Source organism: Carlito syrichta, unplaced genomic scaffold, assembly GCF_000164805.1.
Source record: "Carlito syrichta isolate Samal-C Ts95f unplaced genomic scaffold, Tarsius_syrichta-2.0.1 Scaffold306795, whole genome shotgun sequence".
Lineage (NCBI taxonomy): Eukaryota > Metazoa > Chordata > Mammalia > Primates > Tarsiidae > Carlito > Carlito syrichta.
Window position 1 is genome coordinate 490,221 of NW_007250891.1, and position 17,752 is coordinate 507,972.

The window sequence follows — 17,752 nt, forward strand, 5'->3', positions numbered from 1 at the left end:
GAAGAGCATATCTGATGTCATGGCTCTTAATGCACTCTGGAAAAATGAAGAAACTGAGCGCACTTTCCTATTATTCACTGAGTGAGATGAATCCTATTTGTATCCAATAAAGACAGGCCTCAGTGTGTTCTGCTTTTCTATACTATGCTTTTTGGATGTTGCATTTTTTACAAATCGAGGGTCTGTGGCAACCCTGTGTCAAGCAAGTCTGTAGACACCATTTTTTCTAACAGCATATTCTCACTTCATGTCTCTGGTCACATTTGGATAATTCTTGCAATATTTAAAACTTTTTTATTATTATCATATATGTTATGGTGATCTGTGGCCAGTGATCTTTGATGTTACTTTTGTATTTGTTTTGGGAAATAGCAGACTGGGACCATATAAGATGGCAAACCTAATCAATAAATGTGTGTGTTCTGACTGATTCACCTACTGGCTATTCCCCCCATCTCTCCCTCGGCTTGGGCCTCCCTATTCACTGAGACACAGCAATATTAAATGTAGGCCAGTTAACAATGCTACATTGGTCTCTAAGTGAAAGAAAGTTACGAGCCTCTTATTTTACATCAAAAGCTAGAAATGATTAAGTTTAGTGAGGAAGGCATTCTGAAAACTGAGACAGGCCAAATGCTGGGCCTTTAGAAGCAAACAGTCAAGTCATGAAAGCTAAAAAAAAGTTCTTAAAGGAAGGTAAAATTGTCACTCCCATGACAACACAAATGATGAGAAGGTAAAACAGACTTTGTGCTGATATGGAGGAAATTCGCAAGGTCTGAATAGAAGATCCAGCCACGGCATTCCCTTAAGCCAAAGTCTCATCCAGAGCAAGGCCCTAACTCTCTTCAATTCTATGAAGACTGAAAGAGATGAGAAAGCTGCAGAAGAAAAGTTTGAAGCTGGCAAAAATGGTGCTTGAGGTTTAAGGAAAGAAGTCGTCTCCATCACATAACAGTGCAGAGTGAGACAGCAAGTGCTGATGGAGAAGTTGCAGCGAGTTATCCAACAGATCAAGCTAAAAAAATTGATGAAGGTGGCCACGGAAATCAATGGGTTTTCTGGGTAGATGAAACAGTCTTCTACTGGAAGACAATTCCATCTAGGCCCTTCATCGCTGGAGAGGAAAAGTCAATAAGTCAATGTCTGCCTTCAAAGCTTCAAAGGACAGGCTGATTTTCTTGTTAGGGGCTAATGCAGCTGGCATCTTTAGTTTGGAGCAATGCTAATTTACCATTCCCAAAATGCTAGGGCCCTTAAGAATGATATGAAATATACTCTCACTATGTTTTATAATTGAAACTACAAAGCCTGGATAACAGTACATTTGTTTACAGCATGGTTTACTGAACATTTTAAGCCCACTGTTGAGAGCTACTACTCGGAAAAAAAAATTCACTTCAAAATATTACTGTTCATTGAAAATGCACTTGGTCACCCAAGATCTCTGATGCAGATTTAGAAGGAGATTAATGTTATTTACATGCCTGCTTGCGCAACATCCATTCTGCAGCCCATGGATCAAGGAGCAAGTTAGATTTTCAAGCTGTATTTTTTAAAGAAATATATTTTGTAAAGCTATAGTTGTCATAGACATAATTTCTCTAAAGGATCTGAGAAAACTAAAGTTAAACTTTCTGGAAAAAAATCATCATCCTAAGTGCTGTTAAATACATTTGTGATTTATGGGAGAAAGTCAAAACATCAATATTAACAGGAGTTTGGAAGAAATTGTTTCTAACCTTCATGGATGAGCTCAAGGGGTTCAAGCCTTCAGTGGAGGAAGTAACTGTAATGTGTGGTGAGAAACAGTAAGAAAACTAGGATTAGGGGGGAGCCTGGAAAGTAATGGGATTGCTGCAATTTTATAATAAAACTTGAAAGGATGAGGAGTTGTTTTTGTAAGGATGAGGAAAGAAAGTGGATTCTTAAGATGGAATCTACTCTTGGTGAAGATGCTGTGGACATTGTCAAAATGGCAACAAAGGATTCCAAATATTCCATAAATTGAGTTGAAAACACAGCAGTAGGGTTTGAGAAGATGGACTCCATGTTTGATAGAAGTTCTGCAGGTAAAATGCTACCACAGCAAAGCATGCCACAGAGAAATTCTCCACGAACGACCGAGTCAATCGATGGGATAAAGCTCATTCTCTTATTTGAAGAAATTGCCACAGCCACCTCAAGCTCTAGCAGCCACCACCCTGATTAGTCAGCAGCCGTCTCCATCAAGGCAAGATTCTTCACCAGCAAAAAGATGACTTGCTGAAGGCTCAGGTGACTGAACATTAGCTTATTTTTCTTTTTTTAGAAATGTATCCTTTGTGTTTTTAGATATAATGCTAGTACACATTTAACTGGCTGCAGTACATCTACAGTTTTCAGAACAGTTATTTAATTTATTTTTATTTAAGCTTTGTCAGTGTATCCTATTGTTTCCCAGGGTATGTTGTTTTCTTGAGACAGATGAACGTTATCAATAAAAATTATTGAAAAGAACACAGAAGATCCTTGCTACAACATTGGCAGTATATGGCACTGAGCAGTGGATAGAACAATGATTTTAAGAGCTGAAAAATTTACCTTGACAGGAAATCCGAGAAGGAAAGGCGGACAGGGTATCCATATCGGAAGATCTTCACCATCTCCAGGACCCCAATATATTGTAGCTGAGCAGACACATAAAAATTATCAAACGTGTCTGGTAGCTTTGAGTTATTGGGCCTGATACAGTGAACGAAGTGTGGAGTACACTTCTGGAGTTTCCCAATAATATCCGTTAGTGATTTCTAAGGAGAGAAGTAAAACCCAACTGATTCTCCACAGAGACACTGACTAAAATTACAAAGCAGTTTTTTAAAAATAAAAAATGTTTAAATCTTTATCTTCAATCCGTGACTCTGATTTATTATGCATTCACTCAGTCTGTATGCGTGCATGTTTTTTTCCCTGAAGGTACTCAAGTTGTCAAAAATTGGAAAAATAAATCTATGCAAAACCTCTGTAGTTGATATAAGCATACATTGCATTTCTGAAATACGAAAACGTTACTGACCCTGAGTTGTGATGCTATGGTGACTGGATCTCCTCGTTCCAGTCTTTGAAGAAACGAAGAAGTTCCTTTCTTTTTTAATAACTGAAGAAAGAAAGAAAGAGAGAGAGAAGGAGGGATGGAGAAAAGGAGGGAGGGAGGAAGAGAGAAAGATTATTTCAGTTTAGAAGATAAAAACTAAGACGTGTATACATGTAAATTCACTTACAGAAAAATACAGATTTAAATAAAGCATAGGTTATAAATATCAGTACCAAATGATTTTTCTATAAAAGTTGAGGACATGGGCAACTACTTGCAAAATAACTACCATTCCTCCCAGCTTTTCTTGTATAAACTTGATCTACCATCATCTTGTATCCATTTTAGTTTGAAAATAAACATAGATCTTGATTCTTGTGGAACAATAAACTCACTACCATATCCTAGTTATGTTACTAATTGTTCACATTTATCATGAAATGCTGTTTGCTCTTGGGCAAAAGGATACTATTTTATGCTACAAAAATCTGATGTTTTAACACTCATTGTTTTGCTCCCTTATATTTCACCTCAGTCAGGAATTAGATAGACGGATGAGTTTGATGCATTCTTACCCATGTTGATCTTTCCCTTTCTTTTCTTCTTCTTCTTTTTTTTAACTACCAAAAGAGGTTAGTAAATTAACGACTATGAAAAATGACAGTTGACTGTGTTTTCTTCAATAAGTAATCATATATGGCTTTCAAAAGAAAAAAATATTATATGCAGCAAAGATTAAATGATAATGGAGATTTTTTAAATCAGTGGAAATGAGACTAAGTATAAAATAAAGGGCAGAAGGTAATTAATTACATTCCACCAGGGGTTAAATGGAGCCTCAGTCACTAATGTACTACTACATTTCACAAAATCACACAGACTTAGACTAACATATCTATTGATCTAAAATCGCTTCTTTTAAAAAACATCTCGATCCAAGAAAAAAATCTGATAACAAATCAAGATAGTACTTTTGGTATTATGACAGTAGCTTATTTCCTTCTTTTACGATGAACTGTCAAGCTGGAGTGATTAACTGCAACTGACACAAGGGAATGTAAAATGAAGCAATTGGTCCAAGATCAACCAGCTTTTTTTTTTTTTTTTTACAAATACAACACAAAGCGTGCTGTGCAGTTAAAGAGTGGGTAAAATCCTATTTTCCTGGCCACAGGGGTGGTTGTTGTGCAGAGCTGAAGGCACTTGGAGGGGAAGAGATAGGGGAATTGAGGAATGGAACACTTAAGGAATCATCATAATAAATAAATCTCCATTCCTTGAAATGGAACACTCAATTTCCCTTTCTGGGCTGAGGAACTACTGTGAATTATCTCCCTTTTGCAGTCCTTTAGGGAAAAGACTAATGGCATCTAGGCCTCCTAATGTTTAATAATTGAGGTTAAAAATTACAGTTTAGAGGTGTGTGGTGATTTCTTGCTCTTGATTTTCAGAATGATTAAGAAAGGAAGGGGCAGAAGGTTCACCGAGACCCCCAGGAATAGAGCTTTTCCTGGTAAAGGAAAACCCTTTGTCTTTTTAACATAAAAGGTGTCATTTTTGGTGTGGCATTATTGAATTCCCATGATCACCCAGATCTAAAACAACTACATCAAAGGATCCCTAATTCTAAGATCTTCTGGCTGAAGACACACACACACACACACACACACACACACACACACACACACACACACACACACATTTTTATTACACATTTCTGGCACTCTTCTAAAACAGAGTTGATTTTGATTATGCTTTTATTTTAATTGGTAAGCTAAAATGTATTCCAGCAAGCTGCAACAACTGCATTTCTAAAATTGATTGTCCTGAACACCTTCCCAATTATATCTCTCATATTTTATAGTTTTGGTAGACATAAGCAAAACAAACTGGATACCATCTGGCATTGGGTCCTTGAGAAATCAGAACGCTTCTATTTCCTATCATTTTAAAACAACTCTTTGCTGAGATTTTAGTTCTCTTTTACAAACAGTACCTCTACATTGCCTGTACTACCAAACTTACCTGGGGTAAACACACATTTAACAATTAGTATAATGCAAAAATAAGTTTAAAAATCTACAGATACACAGTGAAAACATCCCAGCACCTGAAAAAATCCTATGTCTATAAGAGAAATTACTATTTATTGTTTAGAGACTTAAATTCTCTGAAGTGATTAATATCGACAAAATAAGATAGTTAAGTTTATTCCCTCTAAGCCTTCTGTCCCTGAAGTTGCTTTCCATCTATCAAGAAGACAGTCATGGCAATGAAACATAAGTAGGATGGTGCACTGAGAACCAATGAAATGCTAATGTTGTACTTGCCACTGAATTGTCACTGTAATGTGGTTTCCTTTACTGTTCTCTCATTCTGATGGTTCAAGTAGGCATTCTTTTCCTTAATTCTTACCATTAGAATATCAATTTCTATTGTGACTAGTGTTCATGTCATGGGACACTGCCAGGAGTTGGGAGGAGGTCACATAATAACACAGAGGGTACCTGGTCCTAAAGCAGAGGCAGTGAGAACCAGTTGGAGACCCAAAATTCACCTGCATGTCGATTATTTACATACCTAATTCTGACTTCTACCCTGCATCTCTATAATAAAATAAATTTATATTAAAAGTATCAATTTCTTTCCATTGATATTCAAAATTGTGCTTAAAAAAGGAAGAAGGAGCAAATATACTAGTCAAGCTTAAAAGCAATAGGACAACAATCACAAAACTCCTACCTTACTAATTTCTAAATAATTCTTGTTTTCTCCAGTAATTGAAGAAGCTGCCATTTTCTTACTGAGCAGAGCAGATTTATGTCCTCGGAATTTAAAGGAAGGACAGGAAGAAGATACGAGGGATCCTGTTTGGGACAATTTCGACTGGAACAAATGATTGATCACGACATTTTCACTAGCTAGGAAATAAACACATGAATATTGTAAGTGGCGTTAAAATCGTCATTTATTTAAGCATTACACATATTCCTTGTACAAGTGCTCTAGCCACTAAAACATTCTGTGTGCAAGATGTAATTGGTGCAGCAAAGTGAGGAGTCTTCATTTCCGAATGTCTGTATTTTATTTATCCCATTATCCGTACCATTGACAAATTGTGACCTTCACTGTCCTTGGTTAGGATCATGATCTCACCACCTTCTCTTGTTCTCTACCTGAACACTGAGTCCTCTGCTCTCTGGGTGACACTTACCTCTACCCTGGGATTTACACCCAAATCTTACCTGCTCAGACCTAAGTGGTCTCTGTGCACTCCCCAAGTCATGAAATCTTATAGTTTCTATAAGAAATGCGTCCCTCCAGGAAAATAACTACCCAGGAAAACATTTTCCTAGGACCTAACCTGTTTCAGAGTAGCATGTAAATACTTGTGAGAGGCTCTGTGTCACCTGGCTGCATCAATTGTTAGGTTGAAGAAGGGAAAAGGAAAAATGCCCTTAAAAAATCCAGTTAAGCTGCAAAAGTAAAGCAAGATGATATATTTTAGTTGTTGTGTTAAAAGTTGAATCATTCTTGGTCCATTTTCTTGACACCTCAGGGAGGAACTAGAGTTTAGGTGAACAGATTTTGCCTTACAGATTTGAACAGCATAGTGGAAACAATGTATATGGAAGTTAAGGATCTAGGAGAAATGTTTCTTATATCATTTACATCTCGATGTAGGCAGTTTTTAAGCCTAAGTGTCCGTTCCTTTAAAATGGTGATGATAATACCTACCTTGAGGATAACGGCAAAATTAAAATATAAAATATTATGTATACATACATCACCTAGGGATATGCTTCACCAGATAGTTAGCAAAGTCCAGTAGCAAAGCAGTTTAATTTCTATCTTTTCCACCTTCAAATTATTTTTCCTCCTCAGGTGCAAAATAGAGCTCACACAATATGTATTTATTATGCTTTCAGTAACAAATCCCTACATTAATATACAAACAGAGTAGCAGGAAAAGCTGTCAGGAAAAGGAGATTGAATTATGGAATGCCAAAGGAACTCTGTGAAGTTGGATTGAAGTTAGAGGTTTCAGGATGAATTCATGATTTTTGACATATGTTACTTCCATCTCTATATTAAATCTATATGTTTTGAAAGGACCAAAAAGCAATGACACCCCAGTAGCAAAGAGCTCATCCATCCAATATCTGGTTCTAAATCTGAGACATGGTAGATGACTCTGAACCATTACTGGAAGGCCAGAATGCAAAAAAAAAGTACTGAAAACCATGACAATCTGTCAAAAGGACACAAGAGCTAGCTTGAGGGGACTCACAATGGCTAAGTCTTACACAATTATAGCATCAATATAATGATAGTAATGAATTATGATTTATTGAATTAAATAAAAACCTATGAGTCCATACTGATAATAAATAAATGAAGGCATGAAGAAAGAAGTGAACGTTCTTAGAGTTGAATGTCATTGTTGATGGAAAGACAGGGTCAGAAAATCAAAATTTTGCAGACAAAAGAAAAACAATTGGCTTACATAAGAATCATAAATGTATGCAAAACTAATGGGCAGAAGTTTGATGAGGAACAGAATATTTACACATTCTGCATTTTTACAGCAACTTTAGCACAGGAAAACCTGCAGAACGCCACTTTATCAAAGTGTTCATGGTTAACACTTTTCAAACTGTCACTTCCTCCAAAGATGATGCATGGAAGACACGGCACCATCTTTGTGGCATTCCTGACCAAAACAAATGCATAGTCTGCTTCTAATATCAAGAAATATTACGTAAACTCAAACTGAGGGATATTACAACAATTAACTGGCCTCTTAAAAATATTAATGTCATGAAAGACAAAGAGGAGCTAGAGGGCTGTGTCAAATTTTAAAAGTCTGAATATGATCAATTCCAAATCCATCCAAGTTGCTGCAAAGTCCATATATTTGTCCTTCTTGATGACGGCATAATATTCCATTGTGTATATGTACCACATTTTTTAATCCAGTCCAGCTTCAGTGGGCAACATGGTTGGTTCCATGTTTTTGCTATTGTGAGTAGAGCTGCAATAAACATACATGTGCAGGTATCTTTTTTGTAGAATAATTTGAGTTCCTCCAGGTATATTCCCAACAGGGGAATTGCTGGGTCATATGGAAGGCCAATTTCTAGTTCTTTCAGGAGTCGATCATACTCAGTGATTTATCACAGAAACAAAGAACTCAGTTTCATATGTTCTCACTCATAAGCTGACCTTGAACAATTACAATCTATAAGAAAGTGATTAGCAGTAGTGGAAAACTGTCATGGGGGGTGGGATTGGCAGTTGAGGGAAACCGCTAGGGGAAGGAGGGGCACACCTCATCAACAAGGGTGCCTGCCTGATCAATGTTTATATACTTAACACTGAATTGTACCCCACATATCTCTATAATAAATATTAAAAAAAATACATAAAAAGTCTGAATAACTAAATGCAACGAATGTTCCTGAAATAAGAACAATCACTATAAAAGGTGAATATTATTGGGACAATTGATAAAATTTGGTGTGAACTCTGGATTAGATATTAGTGTCACTGTTGAATATTCCGATAAATTCCTGATGATATGTAAGATAATGTCCTTGCTCACAGGGTGCTCACCAAAGTATCTCGACATGAAAAGTCAAGCAACTTATTCTCAAGTGATCCAGAAAGTAAACACAAGCATGTGCACGCACACACACAAACACACAGGAAGAAGAGCCGAGGACAGCAAGGGACTGGAAGTTTCTTGTACCAATTTTATAACTGCCAGTTTGAAATCACCACAAAATAAAAAGTTGAATAAGTATATAATACCATGGTCCACTTAAATAAATAACAATTATTGTTTCCATTTGTAGAAAACCCACATATGAATGAACCCCCAGATAAACAGTGTAACACATGATTCCTATAATTGAGAAAAAAAAGCCTTTAATAAAACCAAAAAGCAATAGACATAATATGAACCAAAATATGCAACTGACCCATTTCTGCATCATTTTCTGAGTCATATGATCAGGTCTCATGAAGCTATAACAGGACCCATGTTATCCTACTGAAACAGAGAGATGCCGTCATGCATCAGGATCCTGATATCAGAGCCCTGGCTACAGCTGGGTGAGTGGCAGATGACAGCAGTCTCTCTCTCTCTCTGGACATAAAAAAAAGAAATTCTGCCATCCTCTCACCTCTTAGCATCTAATAAAGCAACCTGATGAAGAGGCAGTTTTATTCTTTCTGTCTGATTACAAGGAGTCACTTACTGCAAACTATGTTCTTCATGTCACTCTGTACACGCACTGACATGGGAAGTGTCCCTCACTGGTATCTACAGTCATTGCACAGATTGTCTTTTTGCCTGTCAACGAGATGAGCCAACTTAGGTACCCACAATTTTCAAGCAGGTGTGTGGAGACACACAGAAACAGAGACTCAATAACTGACAGCATGACTAAATAGTAAGTCCCCCTAAATCCTGCCCTCTTTCTCCAAGCACCGATGTTTTGAAGTACTTAACAGAAAACAAAATTCACCTGTGCTTTTTTCCCCCAAACTTTTCTGTGTACAGGTGCACACACAAAGAAACTTTAAAATATATTGGAACTCTATTAAGATAAGCAGAATTGCAATATTGCTAGCCATCAAATTTTCATTTTAAATCGTTATATCCTATCACCATGGCATACAAAAGTAAAGAAAAAAAGTTGTGTAAATTTTTAAAATGTGCTATATATTAGAGCCTAAAAAAGATAAGACCCAAAGGGAAGTGTATTATAAATAAAAGGACCCAAAAAAGCAAACCATAAGGAAAATACTTCCAATGAAAATAAATAGGATCAATTATTGCAGTGTTTTTCCTTCTTTGTGTTATTATTCCAAGTCCTTGCTTTTATCATTAGTCTCAGCTCAGAGAACTCACAACAATCATACATCCTGAGAGGGAGCGGGAATAATCTCCTGTGGGAAACAATGTATCAAACCTTGCTGCTGTGACTTAAGGCAGGCATGGCTCTCACACCAGAAGTGATCTGGATTTCTTATTCTCTACTCAAAAGCATTCAGCTATTTCATGAAGAGCTCGCGTGTGCTTCCTTTCCCAGGAAGGATAAATGACTCTCTTATTTAGAGCGGCTTAAAGCACCAAAGTTGATGTGCTTTCATTCACTAAAGAGATTATTAGAAAAATGTGAATCACAGCAGACCTGCTATTAAGAAAATAATTACTAGAGGAGACAGAATTATATACATAGGTATTTATATCCATGCTGTATGTGTACATTTAATTATAGCATATATAAATTTTGTATAGTTTACATATAGTTTAGAATTATAGCAGACATAAAGTGTTAATGTTCATTAAGTAGAAGGATCCTATAAATTTATATATACGTGTGTACATACTTATATATACATTTCCTTTAAATTTGCATATACTTACATATTATATATATTTCTATACATTTACATATGCATGCATGTGCATATTTATATATACATGCATGTGTATATAAATTTATGACCCCTCTACTTAGTGAGCATTAATACTTTATAACTGGAAGCATAAGAACAAAATACCATCTTTAGCTGTGCTCCAGAGCCATCTTAAGTAATGAAATTCACCCTACTGTGGCCTAAATAACTTTGGAAGCCATATTTATCTTCATTAATCTTCACAGAAAAGCTTTTTTATATTCATACCACTAAAGTAGTAAAGGTGTTTTACATTTCTATCTGCTAAAAGCTTAGTTAAATTATGGTTTCCCCTTGACTCCAAATTAAATTGTAACCGATGTATAGTGTGTCAAGAACCATTCTTTATTATTCTGGGCATTAGAATGCAAAAGATATTTCAATTATCCTTTAGCTGGTAGCACATTTTATAGGAAAATATTCATAAATAAAGAAATATAGATGCATGATATTTTAACCAGTGTAGAGCAGGAAACAAAAATTAACTTACTTTTCATGACAAATAGAAGATTCTGTGAAAGGGAATCTTTATTTTTTTCAATTGCTCCAACAATATCATACGTTACCTAGAAGAAGAGAAAATCCTATAATTACTAATGATTAAATATGATTATAAAAATAAATTCCTTTAAAGAACAACTTGATTCAGCAGAGGCTTTAAATAATTTATATGAGAAATGTCTTTGGGTCTTAGAGTTCACATTACATGCAAGTACCAAGTTATGGGCCTGTTCTCATCCTGTACGTTAAACAAGGGACCCCTCTCCTGTTCTGTTTGTGACGCTCTCCTTTGATTCTTGAGTAAGAACAAATAATAATAACTCACATTCATGTACTCCCTTTTATTTTTAAGGACTCTAACTTGCTCAGAAAACTCACTAAACCAAGTAAAAAGACTGGGACACTTTGGGAAGAAAGTGTCATTTCAGTTAGAGAAATTTAATATTCTCTGTATGTAAAAAGTTCTGTAGGATCGAAATGAAAACAAATACATAAAACAATTATTCCACATTTCTCAAAGGGTTATTCTCTTCACCATAGCTTACTTAAGAAAATATTTAAATGATATTATTGTCTGATTTTAATGGCATACCAGTACGGGCTGTAAGAATTGAACTTTGAAGACAGAAACAACACTGTTGCCTTTCTTGGTCTCAGCTAAGTGTAGACTCCCAATGTAGTGACAAGGAGCAGAGCTACCACACATCCATGACAGACTCAGCAGTTACAACAGCTGCTTATTTCAGAATCATCTAGAGGCATAAGATCGGGGTCAGAGTGCCACGGACTATTTTTTATCCTGAGTGACGCAGATGGAAGCAGGGGAGGCAGGTAGCCAGTGACAACACCCATGAGGGAAGTGAGTGTCACCCATGAGGGAGTGTGAATGTCACCCATGAGAGAGCGTGGGTATCATCCATGAGGGGTGTGAGCATCACCCATGAGGGGTGTGAGCATCACCTATGAGGATCGTGAATGACACCCATGAAGAATGTGAACATCACCCATGAGGAGTGTAAGCATCAACCATGAAGGAGTGTGCACATCCCCCATGAGGAGTGTGAGCTTTCATACCCACTTCTCTGAGAATTTTAACTAGAGAACCCAGAATTATTGGATAACTGGCAGTGAAAGGACACTAGACAGAGAGTAGAAACCAAAAGAAAGAGGCTGGGTAGCAGACGGGAGAAGCTAGAATACATCCAGATGATCTCTCATTACTCTTGCTTCCTACAGGGATTTTTAAAATTCCAGTGCCTGATATATTCATCCTTAATAAGACCTAAGTTATCATTTGTTGCTGCCATAAGGGCCTAAATAGCACAGAACTCACAAGTCATCCTGTACTTTCCCAAGATTTCTGATAAATTTCAGTCAGAAGACTGGTTGAGTTAAGTGACAGGGTCAAAAGCCTAAACAATTTTCGGGTATAACTAAATAATTACCTAATTATTCAATAGGAACTTGTACCAGAACTCGGCTTACTGATATAAAAATATGAGCTACATATCACAGTACACACGATACATTGCTAATCATCAGTAACTTTATATAATCTAGAGCAGTGGTTCTTAACCAGGTTTGATTGTACCCTCCAGGGGATACTTGGCAGTGTCTGGAGACATTTATTTTTTCACAACTGGGGGTGATATTTGGTCAGGGATATTGCTAAATGGCCTGTAGTATGCAGTCATGTTCTCACAGAGAAAAATCATCTGGTCATACATATTCATAGCATTAAGGTGGAGAAGCCTTGATCTACATGTCTGACTTCTCTATGGCTTCCTGCACTAGTAAAAGTGGTGTCCAGCAAAACTGTGGAAGAAGGTCAACGTATCTCCAGAAGCCACCCTGGATATATGTGGAATTAGGAAAGTCACTTAATGTCCAGAACTTCAGTTTCTTAATCAATAAAAATAGAGCAAAAATATCTTACCATACTGCTAATATTGTGATGTTACTATACATGCAAGTTTTTGTAGGCCAAAAAGAGGTATCCAAAATATAAGGTGTTACAAACAGCACGTGTAATTTTTCTATAGAAAATCTTACTGTGTTGTTTCATCATCCCCCAGCCATGCCCATATGACTTGCTAAGTAGTCAGTTACTCCAATTCACTTCTGGAAAATTAATAGAAGTTAAAATAATTTCTTATGACACACTTCTCCATATGACAGGTATAGCCATCACATTCTTGAGTACTAGGGATTAACTTTTCACTTAATATACAGCTTCCCCAAGTGCCATTTCTGTAGCATCAAAGAACAGTATGTGTTTGCTAAGGATCTGGTTCAAATTCCTCCAATCGTGTCCATCACCATGATTTTGAGTATTGCTGATGCAAATATTAAGAGGTACTCTATCCCCAAGATATTCGAATCTCACACACTCAACTCTGATAGTCTGTGTTGTCCCGTTCCTCTGTCTTTCTGCATGTGCTTTTCATTCTTACTGACATCTCTTCTCCCTCAATTCCTCTACAGTATTGAAAGCTACTGTTTCATTCTGATTTTTTTTAAGTATCAAGATAACTAGAACCTTAGGCCAGCCATGTAAATAACAAAGAACAATGATAAGTTTCCACCATTTTTTGTTCATAATCAGTCATTCTTAACTCTAGCTAATGACATGGTCAATCATTGGATCTGATTGCAATTAGGTATTATTTGCATCTGCCACAAATTCATGCTGATGTCAAAGATGGATCTTCATTCACCTCTTAATGACACTACATTAAAATACTCCCAGTAAATGTTAGAAATTGTTTTGCCTTTTTTTAAGCTTCCAGACCCAGTTTCATATTTTCTCATCCTTAGTAGACGACCATATTTCTCATATTTCTCACATCAAGGGGAAAAAAATAAAGACTATCTCACTTGAAGATCTCTCTGAATCACTTTCCTTCCTTACTTTTACATGTTCACTTTAGCACATTATCTGGTACTATCAAGGATTCCTCCCCCTCTAAGATTTCTCTCCATCCCTTGCCAATGGCTTTCTCAATTATCCCCTTCAATCTCACTTTTTAAATATTTATTACCTTCATGCTTATAAAACCCATTGCTTATTATTTTGGTAGGCAAATAGTCAAAGCTAAAACCTGGCCTTTTATATCCTCACTTTAGTTAAACACGGCTATTTGATGCATACATTGAATTGAGAATGTCATTTTTTTTTCCTGTTCAGAGTCCCTGATTCCTCCTCTGTACAGTTTCAATCTAGAATTCTAGCCTAATCTCTGGAGGGCAATCTGATGATTCCAGAAGAAACACACACATACATATACAAACAACTAAAGCACCTGCTTTTTTCTAAGTTCATTCTTTGTCTGCCTATGTTCCTATTATGGGCTCATTTAGTGATGGCACTTCCTAGCTTCCCTGGTCAAATTACTACCAAGTGCCTTGAGGGCAATCGCTATGCATTGTTCAGCTCTGTCTCTGCAGCAACTAGCTCAATACCACGTCTATTGGAGGCATTCAATAAATTTTTGATGAAATGGACAGGAAGTTTCATCATATTGTAATCAAATATAGCATACTATTGTGCTGTCCTTTAATTTTAAGATCATGCTGATTGAGTCTTTCATTATCACAAGATCATGTGTCTTGGAAAGTTCTCATACACGGCACTCTAAGTGTACATGGATGTCTAGACAAGAAGCTGAAGGTCTCCCATTAAAACTAAATTTCCTTGTAGTATCATGATAAATTTTAATGAGAGACCTTCAGTTTCTTAGGGATTGGCAGTAGTGGGAAACTGCCATGGGAGGGGGGTGGGATTGGCAGTTGAGGGAAATTGCCAGGGGAGGAAGGGACACATCTCATCAACAAGGGAGCCTGCATAATGAACATTAGTATACCTAACCCTGAATTGTGCCCCACATCTTAAAAATAAAAAAAAAGAAAGAAAAAACTAAAGTTCCAAACTTCCCATGTAGAGACTCCAACTCATTGAGTTACCTAGGGAAAAAAGTATGTAACATACTCACACACTTACACAAATTTGATTAAGACAGTTTGATGTTTGTAGTAAGCACATTGCTTACCAATTTTTTTATTGCTAAGAGCTTTATGTGAAGTTAATAAATTATGAAGCAGATGAGCTTAATTATTTTTGTGATATTGAACAAGCTCCTTAAGCTTGCTGACTCTTTCTTCATGTTTAAATAATATTCCATAGGGACCCTCCAACTTTAAAAGCCACTGACTCTATTCATAAGATATGAATGATCATTACTGATGGCATTTGAGTTGACAGCTCAACATAAATATTAGAGACTACCCAAATATCCTAGCTGTTTTGTCATAATTAACATAATAATACAAATAACTGACAATGTGTTCCATAAAATTGGCATTAGTGGATTGTTAACACGTGATTCCAAATAATGATTTTTTTCCTGGCCTGAAATCTGCAATCAAACATTTCCTCTAGGAGATCATTTGCATTTTAGTGGAAAAAATGACATGTGGACCACCATCTGAACTCTAGGAGTACATAACAGCACATTATTACTGGATTAGTGAATGCTTCTAGGTATTTCTGGAGGACAGAGCTGAGAAATATAAAAAACACACATCAACATGCACAGGCATACAAGCAAACACTCTTCTTTTTAATTAGAAGATAAAATACCACCTGATTCCTAATTTGGTTTTTTTAACCATGATTTGGCTTTGTCAAAGGCAAGTTGAAAATTGAAATGAATGGTGCTTATTCATGCTCATTTAGTATGTCTATATAAAAAACATATTACCTTAAAATATTTAAATAAAACTTTGGATTTTGAAATAATTTTAAATTTGCTTGCAGTTATAGGAAATGATACAGACAAATCTTCTTTATCCTTTTTCTAATTTCTTTCAGTGGTAACATCCTGCAATACTATCACAACTGGTATATTGACATTAATGCAGTGAAAATACGGAATATTTACATCACCACGTGGATCCTGAATATTGTCAATTTACAAACACATTCACTTCCCAAAAGTCAGTTGAATCTATTTGTGTGGCTTTGTTTTGGGGTTCTTATTTTGTTCCATTGAACTATGTCTCTATCCTTTCACCCCATCTTGATTACTTGATCTAAAGATTTTAAATGGAGCAGGATAATTCCTCCTACTCTATTCATCTTTATAAGCACTATTGTAGCTATTCTAGTTTTTTCATCTTTTCATATAAATTTGAGCAAAACATTGTCTATATCTGTATGTGTACAAAAAATCTATACTGTGTTTTTGATACAAATTGCATTAAACCTAGATATCAATTTGGGGAGAATTAACTACTGCGAATTACTAAATTAACTACCTACTATCATGCGTTCTAATCTATAACCATGATATGTCTTTCGTTTTATTGAAGTATTTGATCACTTTCATCAGCATTTTGTGGTTTTCAGCACATAAGTTCTCTGCATATTTTGTTAGATTTACACCTAAGTATCGCATTTTTATGAGCAATTATAAATATTGTATTTTTCATTTCCATGCTTCTTACTATTATATAGAAATACAATTGATTTTTAAATGTTTACCTTGTATCTTGTGACCTTACTGAACTCACTTATTAATTTCTTTTTTTTTTTAATGGTGGATTCCTTGGAATTTTACACATAGGCAGTTATGTCATGTATAAATAGGCACAGGTTTATTTCTTCCTTTCCAATCTGTTTGCCTTTTATTTCCTTTCTTGCCTTATTATGCTTGCCAGAACTTCTAGCAGTCTATGTTGAGAAAGAGTGGTGAGAACAGACACCCTTGCCTTGTTTTTGATCTTAGGAGTAAAACATTCTGTTTTCACCATTACATATAACGTTGGATATAGAATTTTTGTAGATATGCTTTACCAAGTCAAGTGTATTCACTTTATCCCTATTTTTCTGGGGTTTCTATCACGAAGTGATGCTAGATTTTGCCAGATGCTTTTCTGTATCCACTGATATAATCATGTAATTTTTATTCTTTAGGTTGTTAATATGATATATTGACTGATTTTCAGCTACTGAATCTGCTTTGCACACTGCCCTCCCACCAAAACCAGAAAAACTCATTTAATCATAGTAGTTCTTTTCATATATTTCTAAATTCTATTCGCTAATATTTAAAACATACGTTTGCATCTATCGTCATTAGGGATATTTAGCTTTAATTATCTTTGTGTATATGTGTTATTGCTTTTGTGTAGTTTTGCTATTAGGATAATAATAGCTTTATAAAATGAATTGGAAAGTGTTCTCTTTTATTTTCTGGAAAAAGATTGTGCAAAGTTGGTGCTAATTTTCCTTTAAACATTTGGTAGAATTCTCCAGTGAAACCATCTGGAATAAGGAGCTTTCTTTTTTCAGAGATTTTAAATTACAAATTCATTTCCTTAATAGTTATAGGACTATTCAAATCATCTATTTTATATTGGGTGAATTGAGGTAGCTTGTGCTTTTGGAAAGATTGGTCTATTTCATCCAAGTCATAAAATATATGTGTGAGAGTTGTTAGTCGTATTCCTTTTTTTATCTGTTTGATGTCTGCAGGGTCTGTAATAATTTTCCCTGTTTATTCCAGATATTGACAATTTATGTCTTTTCTCTATCTCTCTCTCTCTCTCTCTTTTTTTTTTTTTTTTTGGCCATTCATACTACAGGTGTATAATTTTTATTGATGTCTTCAAAGGACCAGTCTTTTTGTTCATTGATTCTCTATTTTT

General features: G+C 35.7%; 1 protein-coding gene across 1 annotated transcript in view; it reads right to left on the bottom strand.

The window, feature by feature from the left end:
- The window catches only part of MYO16 (myosin XVI), a 348,665-nt gene that overhangs the window by 146,331 nt on the left and 184,582 nt on the right, over positions 1 to 17,752 (bottom strand). The window contains exons 10-13 of the mRNA XM_021715183.1: positions 11,034 to 11,109; positions 5,816 to 5,994; positions 3,056 to 3,136; positions 2,584 to 2,789 (exon numbers count right to left, since the gene is read on the bottom strand). Of these exons, the coding sequence (XP_021570858.1) occupies positions 2,584 to 2,789; positions 3,056 to 3,136; positions 5,816 to 5,994; positions 11,034 to 11,109 (542 nt within the window). The remainder of the gene's footprint in view (positions 1 to 2,583; positions 2,790 to 3,055; positions 3,137 to 5,815; positions 5,995 to 11,033; positions 11,110 to 17,752) is intronic.